Source organism: Scyliorhinus torazame, chromosome 7 (genome assembly GCF_047496885.1).
Source record: "Scyliorhinus torazame isolate Kashiwa2021f chromosome 7, sScyTor2.1, whole genome shotgun sequence".
NCBI lineage: Eukaryota > Metazoa > Chordata > Chondrichthyes > Carcharhiniformes > Scyliorhinidae > Scyliorhinus > Scyliorhinus torazame.
The window spans coordinates 88,175,428-88,188,548 of NC_092713.1; the positions used below are offsets into that span (position 1 = coordinate 88,175,428).

Genomic DNA, 13,121 nt, shown 5'->3' on the forward strand with positions numbered 1-13,121 from the left:
GGCACCCCTTGCCAAGCTGCTCCAGTACAGCTACAACACTGGCATCTACCCGGCAATGTGGAAAATTGCCCAGGTGTGTCCTACACACAAGAAACAGGACAAATCCAACCCAGGCAATTACCTCCCTATCAGTCTACTCTCCATCATCAGCAAAGTGATGAAAGGAGCCATCAACTGTGCTTTCAAGCGGCACTTACTCAGCAATAACCTGCTCACAGATACTCAGTTTGTGCTCCGCCAGGGCCACTTAGCTCCTGACCTCATTATAGCCTTTGTTTAAATATGGGCAAAAGAGCTGAATGCCAGCGGTGAGATGAGAGTGACTGCCCTTGACATCAATGCAGAATTTACTGAGTATGGCATCAAGGAGCCCTAGAAATCAGGGGGGAAACTCTCCGCTGGCTGGAAACATACCTGGCACAAAGGAAGATGGCTGTAGTGATTAGAGGTCAATCATCTCCGCTCCAGGGCATGCAGGGGTTCCTCCGAGTAGTGCCCTAGGCCCAACCATCTTCAGCTGCTTCATCAATAACCTCCCTTCCATCATAAGGTCAGAAGAAGCAAGGATGACTGCACAATATTCTGCTTCATTCGTGACTCCTCAGATAATGAAGTAGTCCAAGTCCAAATGCAGCAATACCTGGACAATATCCAGGCTTGGGTTGACAAGTGGCAAGGTACATTCGCACCACACAAGTATCAGGCAATGATCATCTCCTACAAGAGAATATCTAACCACCTCCCCTTGACATGCAATGGCATTACCATCGCTGAATTCCCCGCAGTCTACATCCTGGGGGTTACCAGTGATCAGAAATTAAACTGGACTCGGCATATTAATACTGTCGCTAACAGGGCAGGTCAACTGTTAGGAATCCTATGGTGAGTAACTCACCTCCTGACTCCCCAAAGCCTGTCCACCATCTACAAGGCACAAGTCAGGGCTATAATGGAATACTCTCCACTTGCGTGGATGAGTGCATCTCCAACAACACTCAAGCTCAAAACCATCCAGGACAAAGCAACCCACTTGATTGCTCCCCCTTCCACAAACATTCAAACCCTCCACCACCGATGAACAGTGGCAGCCGTGTGTCCCATCTACAAGATGCACTGCAGTAACTCACCAAGGTTCCTTCCAAACCCACGACCACTGCCATCTAGAAGAACAAGAGCAGATACCTGGGAACCCCACCACCTGGAGGTTCACCTCCAAGTCACTCACCACCCTGACTTGGAAATATATCGCCATTCCTTCACTGTCGCTAGGGCAACATCCTGCAACGGTTCAAGAACCAACTGACCACCATCTTCTGAAGGGTAACTAGGGATGGACAATAAATGCTGGCCTAACCAGCAATGCCCATATCCCGTAAATGAATTTTAAAAAAACTGAAACGATACCTTATTTCTAATGTTTACCGATACAAATCTAATTGAAATTTGCTTTGTTTTCCTAACAAGCTTCAGGTACCGACCTTTGTCAGCATGCAGACATATCTATGTAATGGCTATGAGATCATACATATTTATTTCAGTTTGAGCTGTTGATTCATCGGTTTTATGAATGCTATATGCATTGAGATACACCACCTTTAACTCTATCTTTTTACATTTATTTCAATCTATAGCCCTTTCTGCTGGCGCACTTGCTAATATGTTCTATCCCTTCCTGCCACACTCTGGTTATCACTTCTCTTATTGCTACCTTACTCTCTTGCCTTGTCTTCTCTCTAATTGATCGCACCTTCCCACAATTGATCCCTTGTCTTTACTGTTTAGTTTAAAGTTCTCTATTGCCCTAGTTGTATGACTCCCCAGAGCACTGTTCCAAGAACATTTCAGGTGAAGACCATCCCAACAGCATAGCTCCCACTTTCCCCAGTCCTGGTGCGAGTACTCCATATTGAAACTCATTTCTCTTGCACCAATCTTTAGCCATGCATTGTACTCCCTAATCTTATTTACCCCATGCCAATTTGCTTGCGGCTCAGGTAATAATCCAGAGATGATTACTTTGAGGTTTTGGATTTTAATTTAGCCCCTAACTGCTCATACTTCCGAAGCAGAACCTCTTCCCTAGTGCTGCCTATGTTGTTTGTACCGATGTGAATCACGGCCACTGGATCCTCTGCTTCCCACTGCAAGTTTCTCTCCAGCCCAGAGTAGATGTCCTGAACCTTGGCACCAGGCAGGCAACAGAGTCTTCTGGACTGCTGCACTCAGCTGCAGAGAACTGTGTCTATCCCCCTCACTATACTGCCCCCTACTACCACTCCAGTCTTATTCACTCCACTGCTTAAATGGTCTGCTGTGTGCCATGGTCAGTTCGCTTATCCACCCTGCAGCTTCCACTTGCATCAGTGCAGGTTGAAAGCACTTTGACTCTGTTGCACAATTGCAAAAACAGAGGCTTCTCCACTTCTACCTTCTAGCTACCCGCACCTGCCTAGTGGTCACAACCTCCTCTCATTGAACAAATCAGAAAATTCTATCCTAAAGGATGTGACTGCCTCCTGGTACAAAGTGTCCAGGTAAATTTTCCCCCTCCCTGATGTGTTGCAGTATCTGCAGCTCAGTCTCCAGCTCAGTGACTCTGAGCTGAAGCTCCTCAAGCCGCAGGCACTTAGTACAGATGTGTTTTACCTGAATCATACTGGTGTCCAGGTGCTCCCACATTCTGCAGTCACACACATCAGCTACCCTGCCATCTTTATTGTTTATTCATTCACTTTAATTTAGAGTTGTTAAATACTGCTACTCCCAATTATCTTCACTAATTCGGTTCGGTTGGAGCAGCAATTGGATGCACTTAGGAGCATGCAGGTGGTGGAAAGCATCATAGATCGCAGTTATATAAATGTGGTCACACCCAAGGTGCAGGCAGAGAAATGGGTGACCACCAGAAAAGGCAGGCAGTCAGTGCAGGAATCCCCTGTGGTTGTCCCCCTCTCGAACAGGTATACCCCTTTGGATACTGTCGGGGGGGGATAGCCTATCAGGGGAAAACAGCAGCAGCCAGAGCAGTGGCACCACAGCTGGCTCTGATGTTCAGAAGGGAGGGTCAAAGCGCAGAAGAGCAATAGTAATAGGGGACTCTATAGTCAGGGGCACAGATAGGCGCTTCTGTGGACGGGAAAGAGACTCCAGGATGGTATGTTGCCTCCCTGGTGCCATGGTCCAGGATGTCTCCGAACAGGTAGAGGGCATCCTGAAGGGGGAGGGCAAACAGGCAGAGGTCGTTGTACATATTGGTACTAACGACATAGGCAGGAAGGGGCATGAGGTCCTGCAGCAGGAGTTCAGGGAGCTAGGCAGAAAGTTAAAAGACAGGACCTCTAGGGTTGTAATCTCGGGATTACTCCCTGTGCCACGTGCCAGTGAGGCTAGAAATAGGAAGATAGAGCAGCTAAACACGTGGCTAAACAGCTGGTGTAGGAGGGAGGGTTTCCGTTATCTGGACCACTGGGAGCTCTTCCGGGGCAGGTGTGACCTATATAAGAAGGACGGGTTGCATCTAAACTGGAGAGGCATAAATATCCTGGCCGCGAGGTTTGCTAGTGTCACACGGGAGGGTTTAAACTAGTATGGCAGGGGGATGGGCACGGGAGCAATAGGTCAGAAGGCGAGAGCATTGAGGGAGAACTAGGGAATAGGGACAGTGTGGCTCTGAGGCAGAGCTGACAGGGAGACGTTGCTGAACACAGCGGGTCTGGTGGCCTGAAGTGCATATGTTTTAATGCAAGAAGTATTACGGGTAAGGCAGATGAACTTAGAGCTTGGATTAGTACTTGGAACTATGATGTTGTTGCCATTACAGAGACCTGGTTGAGGGAAGGGCAGGATTGGCAGCTAAACGTTCCAGGATTTAGATGTTTCAGGCGGGATAGAGGGTGATGTAAAAGGGGTGGCGGAGTTGCGCTACTGGTTAGGGAGAATATCACAGCTGTACTGCGGGAGGACACCTCAGAGGGCAGTGAGGCTATATGGATAGAGATCAGGAATAAGAAGGGTGCAGTCACAATGTTGGGGGTTTACTACAGGCCTTCCAACAGCCAGCGGGAGATAGAGGAGCAGATAGGTAGACAGATTTTGGAAAAGAGTAAAAACAACAGGGTTGTGGTGATGGGAGACTTCAACTTCCCCAATATTGACTGGGACTCACTTAGTGCCAGGGGCTTAGACGGGGCGGAGTATGTAAGGAGCATCCAGGAGGGCTTCTTAAAACAATATGTAGACAGTCCAACTAGGGAAGGGACGGTACTGGACCTGGTATTGGGGAATGAGCCCGGCCAGGTGGTAGATGTTTCAGTAGGGGAGCATTTCGGGAACAGTGACCACAATTCAGTAAGTTTTAAAGTGCTGGTGGACAAGGATAAGAGTGGTCCTAGGATGAATGTGCTAAATTGGGGGAAGGCTAATTATAACAATATTAGGCGGGAACTGAAGAACATAGATTGGGGGCGGATGTTTGAGGGCAAATCAACATCTGACATGTGGGAGGCTTTCAAGTGTCAGTTGAAAGTAATTTAGGACCGGCATGTTCCTGTGAGGAAGAAGGACAAATACGACAATTTTCGGGAACCTTGGATAACGAGAGCTATTGTAGGCCTCGTCTAAAAGAAAAAGGAGGCATTTGCCAGGGCTAAAAGGCTGGGAACAGACGAAGCCTGTGTGGAATATAAGGAAAGTAGGAAGGAACTTAAGCAAGGAGTCAGGAGGGTTAGAAGGGGTCACGAAAAGTCATTGGCAAATAGGGTTAAGGAAAATCCCAAGGATTTTTACAGGTACATAAAAAGCAAGAGGGTAGCCAGGGAAAGGGTTGGCCCACTGAAGGATAGGCAAGGGAATGTATGTGTGGAGCCAGAGGAAATGGGCGAGGTACTAAATGAATACTTTGCTTCAGTATTCACCAAAGAGAAGAAATTGGTAGATGTTGAGTCTGGAGAAGGGTGTGTAGATAGCCTGGGTCACATTGAGATCCAAAAAGACGAGGTGTTGGGTGTCTGAAAAAATATTAAGGTAGTTAAGTCCCCAGGGCCTGATGGGATCTACCCCAGAATACTGAAGGAGGCTGGAGAGGAAATTGCTGAGGCCTTGACAGAAATCTTTGGATCCTCACTCTTCAGGTGATGTCCCGGCGGACTGGAGAATAGCCAATGTTGTTCCTCTGTTTAAGAAGGGTAGCAAGGATAATCCAGGGAACTACAGGCCGGTGAGCCTTGCCTTACTTCAGTGGTAGGGAAATTACTGGAGAGAATTCTTCGAGACAGGATCTACTCCCATTTGGAAGCAAATGGACGTATTAGTGAAAGGCAGCATGGTTTTGTGAAGGGGAGGTTGTGTCTCATTAACTTGATAGAGTTTTTCGAGGCGGTCACTAAGATGATTGATGCAGGTAGGGCAGTGGATATTGTCTATATGGACTTTAGTAAGGCCTTTGACAAGGTCCCTCATGGTAGACTAGTACAAAAGGTGAAGTCACATGGGATCAGGGGTGAGCTGGCAAGGTGGATACAGAACTGGCTAGATCATAGAAGGCAGAGAGTAGCAATGGAAGGATACTTTTCTAATTGGAGGGCTGTGACCAGTGGTGTTCCACAGGGATCAGTGCTGGGACCTTTGCTGTTTGTAGTATATATAAATGATTTGGAGGAAAATGTAACTGGTCTGATTAGTAAGTTTGCAGACGGCACAAAGGTTGGTGGAATTGCGGATAGCGATGAGGACTGTCAGAGGATACAGCAGGATTTAGATTGTTTGGAGACTTGGGCGGAGAGATGGCAGATGGAGTTTAATCCGGACAAATGTGAGGTAATGCATTTTGGAAGGTCTAATGCAGGTAGGGAATATACAGTGAATGGTAGAACCCTCAAGAGTATTGAAAGTCAAAGAGATCTAGGAGTACAGGTCCACAGGTTACTGAAAGGGGCAACACAGGTGGAAAAGGTAGTCAAGAAGGCATACAGCATACTTGCCTTCATTGGCCGGGGCATTGAGTATAAGAATTGGCAAGTCATGTTGCAGCTGTATAGAACCTTAGTTAGGCCACACTTGGAGTATAGTGTTCAATTCTGGTCACCACACTACCAGAAGGATGTGGAGGCTTTAGAGAGGGTGCAGAAGAGATTTACCAGAATGTTGCCTGGTATGGAGGGCATTAGCTATGAGGAGCGGTTGAATCAACTCCGTTTGTTCTCACTGGAACGAAGGAGGTTGAGGGGCGACCTGATAGCGGTCTACAAAATTATGAGGGGCATAGACAGAGTGGATAGTCAGAGGCTTTTCCCCGGGGTAGAGGGGTCAATTACTAGGGGACATAGGTTTAAGGTGAGAGGGGCAAGGTTTCGAGTAGATGTGCGAGGCAAGTTTTTTACGCAGAGGGTAGTGGATGCCTGGAACTCGCTACCGGAGGAGGTGGTGGAAGCAGGGACGATAGTGACATTTAAGGGGCATCTTGACGAATACATGAATAGGATGGGAATAGAGGGATACGGACCCAGGAAGTGTAGAAGATTGTAGTTTAGTCGGGCAGCATGGTCGGCACGGGCTTGGAGGGCCGAAGGGCCTGTTCCTGTGCTGTGCATTTCTTTGTTCTTTGTACTGCTTGCAAACCTGTTTCAAACTATTAAATCTTACAATTATTATTAATTCCATGAGTTTTGAAGGTGAAACAAGAAAAATATGAATATACCCATCACTTATTTGTTTCTCTGCGATGTCAGACATTGATTTATCTTGCAATACGGCTGCTCCACTCTGCAGAGACAGACTGGATTGGACAGATAGTTCTTTTACGTGATGCTGACTGCCTCCAGGTCCTCATTTCGCCCTCTGTCCTGGGTCAACCTTTTACCCGTTCATTTCCTTGCGATTAGATATCCTTTATGGTCTCGATGAAAATTAATGCAATCTGTTCTCTGATATACAGCATTTTTCCCATGCAAATGAGATTCCAAACTATTGTGTTCAGCTTTGAAGTACTCCACCATACTTCATGAATTCCTGATGTTGCTTCCAAGAATAATGATGCTTTGTGTCTGTTAATTGCTGATCATCTTCAACAATTATTGCTAATGTAGTACTTGTTTCTCTCTCAGCAGAATGACAGCAGTCAATTGTCAAACCTGAGGGAGAGGTTGAAGATTATGGTGAACGCCCTGACTAGCAAGCCGGATAATATGGGAAACACAGAAACTATCATCAGTCAAGGTAAGGAAGTAATTTGAAGATGAAAAGTAAAAAGGGAATATATGTTTTCACAAAGTGTCCAGGTAACTTTTCCCATCCCTGATGTGTTGCAGTGTCTGAAGCTCGGTCTCCAGCTCAGTGACTCTGAGCCGAAGCTCCTCAATCATACTGGTGTCTAGGTGCTCCCATATTCTACAGTCACGCACATCACCTACCCTGCTATCTTTAAGGGCAGCACAGTAGCACAGTGGTTAGGACTGTTGCATCACAGCGCCAGGGACCCGGGTTGGATCACTGTCTGCGAGTCTGCATGTTCTCCCCGTGTCTGCGTGGATTTCCTCCTGGTGCTCTGGTTTCGTCCCCACAAGTCCCAAAGATGTGCTTGTTAGGTGAATTGGACATTCTGAATTCTCCCTTAGTGTGCCCGAACAGGTGCCGGAGTGTGGCGACTAGGGGATTTTCACAGCACCTTCATTGCAGTGTTAAAGTAAGCCTGCTTGTGACCCTAATAAGATTAGTATTATGTGTTGATTCACTTTAATTTAGAGTTGTTAAATACTGCTACTCCCAATAACCTTTTACTACTGCTTGTAAACCTGCTTTGAATACAAGAAAATAGTGCAAATCAAATATTTCAACATTTTTCCTAAAAAGCAATTTTAACATTGACCCTATTTCTGTATCAGAGGTGGCGTCCTCCTTTCCTGGACCATTCTGGTGAAGTCTAGTATGAGGGGTGTCATGGAGCTGCTCCATTAGAAGCAACAGGAAAAGAGAGTTTTCTTACAGGTCTGAGGGCTAGCCTGGAGGTGCTTGACTCTGCGGAAACCATATTGCAGCTGGGAATGTCAGCGCTCTGCAGTGCTTGAGATTACCAGTTTGCGATAAAATTGGCATTTTCAAAGTTGCATTTTTCTCTCACAACAGGGGGAAACATAAATTTGTTAAAAATTTAAAATGCAGTTTTACCTATAAAGGCTATTGCCGTAGGGTGTGCAATGCTACATTTTCTTCTACAGGTACCAACTTCAATAAATTAATATCACGTCTCATTTGAGAAAAGCTCACATGTACCTGCATGTTTGGTCAAGTTGCTGCTTTAATGCTTCTTGGGTTAATAGCTCACCGATTTATATAGCTCCTGCCTTCTAAATCTGAATTGCTGTTTTTATTTAAATAGTGCATTTTTAACCTTTATCATGGACAGAATTCTACTTGTTCACTGTATTATGTTTTGGAATGGAATCAGAACAGCAGCTACAAACAGGTCCCATCAATGCTATTTAACCCTTATTTCCATTGTAGTGTAATGGGTATATTACTGGATATGTTCTGGAGTGTGGATGATTGGATTGGATTGGATTGGATTGGATTTGTTTATTGTCACGTGTACCGAGGTACAGTGAAAAGTATTTTTCTGCGAGCAACTCAACAGATCATTAAGTATAATAACTAAAGTCAACCTTGCTGTTGCATATTCATTCCTAATATTTAAAAATACCAGCTTTACATATTTTCATGGTATGTTTTTAGTGATTAGAGAAAATAATTTCAATTGTTTTTATCAGATGTCATAAACTGAAGCAGTAGCTATCACTTCTGGATGAGACATAGAAAATAGGAACAGGAGTAGGTCATTCAGCCCCTCAAACTTGCTCCACCATTCAATGTGATCATTCAATATGATCCTCTGTGGCAATGTCATACTCCTGCTCTCTCCACATACCTCTTGATGCCTTTAGTGTCCAGCAATCTATCTATTTCCTCGTTAAACATATTCAGTAACTTGGACTCCACAGCCTTCTGTGGTAGAGAATGCCACAGGATCACCACCCTCTGTGTAAATACATTTCTCCTCATCTCAGTCCTAAATTGTCTACCCTGTATTCTGAGACTGTGACCCCTTGTTCTAGACCTCCCAGCTAGGGAAAACATCATCCCTCCATCCTGTCTGTTCATCCCTGTCAGAATTATATAGATTTCAATGAGATCCCTTTTTATTGTTCTAAACTCCAGTGAATGCAGGCCTAGTCGACCCAATGTCTCCTCGTATGATAATCCTGCCATCTCAGGAATTGGTCTAGTGAACTTTCGCTGCACACTATCTATGGCAAGTATATTATAGGGTGTAAGGGAAAAAAATTGATCCTCAACCACAGAAAGCGGTGGGTTTTAAGGAGGTTTTCAGTACATGGATAAAGGAAATTGGAGATGGAATACCAGTGGAGTAGAGTGGTTGATGGAGTGCCTAAAAGATAAAGTGAGGTGGGGATAGTCCGGAGAGAAGCGGAGGGTGGGAAAGAGTGGGGAGCTGTATCTGGACTGGCTGGCTTGAAATTCATTTCCCCTGATCTTAAGGAGTTACATGGCATCTGAGTGACATGCTGGATAGTACAGTCATAAAATGTTAAGTTCTGCAGGAGCTTGGTCCTGTCACAGGATGAGAACTGATTTTCCTGGACACACTTCTTTTTGCAGAGACATTCATTTTGCACACAATACGCAAATATTTCCTTTACATATAATTAATTAAAGATACTTCTACTACAGCTATTAAGAGGTTAGGAGGAACTGAGAGTTTTTTGCCTGCCCATCATTGTTCACACATTTGTACTTTTTATTGTTTAAAACGCCATTATGTCCTAGATTGTCCAGGAACCCCCTTAATTTAGTCACTGTCTGAGTGATTAATGTATTAGAAGAATTCATCCATTAGGGGCTACCCATTTGAACCATGTGAGTACTCCTGATGGCTTTAAATTAGTGAAGTGAGAATCAAGACATGAAGTTGTACTTTCACTCCACAATTTCTGTTTCTTTTTAACTGAGAACCTTGCCCACATTCAGATAAGGAATAGCCTGATTATCTGTTTCTGATCTTGTAGCCTTGATGAATTACGTATCCTTAGTTCACATAAAAATACATTATGTACAGAAGGTTTCATGGTGTTATTTAGCAATTGGCCTTTTTGGTTTTCTGGATTTAATTTGACAGACAGGAGAGGGGAGTAGGAGCGGCGGCCAGGAGAGGGTAACAAGGAATGTGAAACAAACAAAGAATATAAGAAAGATAAAAATGGGATGAAGTGGGGAAAGGTGGAATGGGACTGAAGTAGTTGGAGGGGCAAGGAAATGGGAGAGAAATTATGTGGTGTTTGTGGAAGGGAACAAATTTAAACTTAGTTCCTAAAGTATGTGTGAGAACATTTTAAATTATTCTCAAATTGTGTTTCAAAACAAATCAGAACATATTGGTTGCTTCAAATGCAATAAATGCCAGTAGGTGTCAGTGGTGGTGCACTTTTAAAAATCAATTGCACATTCATTCTTCCTTTTTAACATCTAAAACCTCTTCTACCATATTGTGTAATCACCAATTCTTTGTTGTTAGAGGTACGTGGAAGAAATAAAGTACAAATTGGAAGTGAGCATGACAACAATTATGCCACTTTTATAGCTTTCAATGATTTGTATTAATTTTTTGGGAGATTCTTTTCCCCTTTTTAAAAACAGCCTGACAGATTTGTAAAATCTACTTCTGCTCCGTTAAGTTCAATTTCATTCTGCATATTAGCTACAACCATTATCTTGAAATTTAAAAGTAATTTTGCAATTTTAGTATGTTACTCTTCTCTGTATGTTATAGGGTTGATGTATGTTTCAGGCTCTGATAGTATTATTACCTTCATAACTATTTTCGCTGAAATAGTATATATGTATATATTTGACGTGATAATTGTACTGAGTATTTTTTTTCTTAAAACAAACATTAGTGAGTTTCAATTTCAGTGCAATGTGTAGTAGTTTCTTTTTTAAACAATTTTCTGTGAATATATCTGAGCCAGGATTTCCTGAAAAGTTTCAGCACAAGAGTTGTTCTGTTTCTTTCCCTGCGGAACTCTGCGCTTTCTAGCTTTACACTGAAATATCTACAAATTAGTTTGATAATTTGCATCAGTGAAACACCACTTCACTTGCTGCCGCAGCTTCACTTCCTCGTGCAAAAGATCAGAGAATGCATATCTCCTGGAAAGGCAGTCCCAATTATTTATGCTGATTTCCAGTTGTTTAACCATTTTTTCATGTTGGCATGTATGGTAATGTTCTCTGGCGTCTTAGACCACATTTTCCTTTGGTGGAGAAAACAGTGGCAATTTCAAGTTGAGGGAATTCCGACATACTGCATTGGTAGATAAATGTGTATTAATTTTTAATTTGCATTTGGTTTTGCAAGGTGATTTATGTCAAATCTTAAGACACTGAGCTCTGAAATGCCTTTGTATGGAGTTTTACCAAACTTAACAATAACTTGACAATAGCTTCTCACCAATTTAGCTGCATATGCATGACCTCTGAGAAAGAAAATAATAACTTCCGGGCTCCGGGGATTTCATAATTTGGGGAGGGTACCCCAAAGATGCCCTGGGGACCATGCATGCACGCACGCATGAGCAGGTTATTCCGGACAAGAAATGGTCGGCTAGATTGAGAGGTGGGAAATTAGGAGTGGAGTGGCACTCCGACCCTCTGATTGCCGCTCTGCAGCATTCCCTATGTATCACCGACTTTATTTTGTCAAAGTATCTTCTGTACGCGTGTGATTATGCTCTAAATGCGATACGCAATGTACATCTGCACTCTAGGATTCCTTATTTCTCTTCCAAAAATAAGGCATTTAGTCTAGTTGATAGAGGTGTCCAAAACACACTTTATTAATAAGAATTTACTTAATACACTTGCCTAAGAACTGAATCACAACTTCGATCAAAATAATACACAAACTTGTCAGAATACAGCAAAAAAATCATTAAAACATTAACATATGAAAAGATAAAGAAAATACTTCAAAAATAAAAGTAATTTCTACTTCAAGAATTCCGGAAGGCTAGAATTCTTCTAAAACATTATCATACAATCATATTCTTAAGGAAATCCTTATCTCTAGTTTAGTCCACTACTCATTTCTCATTGTTTTTTGCTCTCAGCTGAGACCCCCTGTCTCATTCAGAAAGGTGTCGGATCATTCAACAGGTGATTAGTTAATTAGATATTAATCACTCAGTCATTAGGGACTCCCGGTGATGGCGGGTGGGAGGCAGCCTCACATGGAGGGCTCCCACTCGGGAATAGGAATTTCGGAGTTTTAACGCCCAGTCCCAGGGACAACGGAGGCTGAAAAGGCTAAGAAGGCACAGGGAGGAGAAATGTCCAAGTTTGGGAGTAAAACAGCCATGAAAAAGGGGGTTAACGGAAGTCCGCCGGGGAGTGAAAAAGTCAGCGCAGGAACTGTAAGGAAAGCGGAGGCTGGAGCACCAGGGGAAGCTGCATCACTCACAGCAGAAGAAATGACCACGGCGATGGCTGTGGAACTTGAAAAACAGTTCACAAAACACATGGAAGCGAAGAAGAAGGAGATGGGGGCGGTATTGAAAGTGCTGGTGGAGGAGGCGATTGCCCCGGCGAGAGCGGCGGTGTCAAGTGCAGCGGCGGAGGTGCAGGAGCAAGGTGAGACACTGAAGGAAGTGGAAGAGGAATTATCGCAGCACAGTGATCAACTCACCTTGATGGGGAAGGAGTTGCAGAGGATGATAGAGACCAACAAGGGTTTGCGATCCAAAATGGAAGACCTGGAAAACAGATCCAGGTGTCAAAATCTGAGGATTGTGGGTCTGCCCGAAGGGGTGGAAGGCCCAAGGCCGACGGAGTATTTTGCCACTATGTTGGTGAAGCTATTTGGGGAGGGGGACGATCCCTGCCTATATGAGCTGAATCGGGCACATTGGTCGTGGAGGCGAGTGAGCCGCCAAGAGTCGTAACTCTGTGTTTCCGTAGGTATAGCGTGAAGGAGAAAGTCCTGTGCTGGACAAAGCAGAAGCGGGTGGTGCAGTGGGCTGGAGCTGTTATATGCATATACCAGGACTTTACGATGG

At 44.1% G+C, this 13,121-nt stretch overlaps 1 protein-coding gene across 3 annotated transcripts in view; it reads left to right on the top strand.

Annotated features, from left to right (window-relative positions):
- The window catches only part of efcab14 (EF-hand calcium binding domain 14), a 140,167-nt gene that overhangs the window by 95,442 nt on the left and 31,604 nt on the right, over positions 1–13,121 (top strand). For 2 of the 3 annotated variants that reach the window (XM_072511032.1, XM_072511031.1), the window contains one exon: positions 7,104–7,212. In XM_072511032.1, the coding sequence (XP_072367133.1) occupies positions 7,104–7,212 (109 nt within the window). Of the gene's footprint in view, positions 1–7,100; positions 7,213–13,121 lie in introns of all 3 variants that reach the window. The other variant, XM_072511030.1, reaches the window with a different exon arrangement.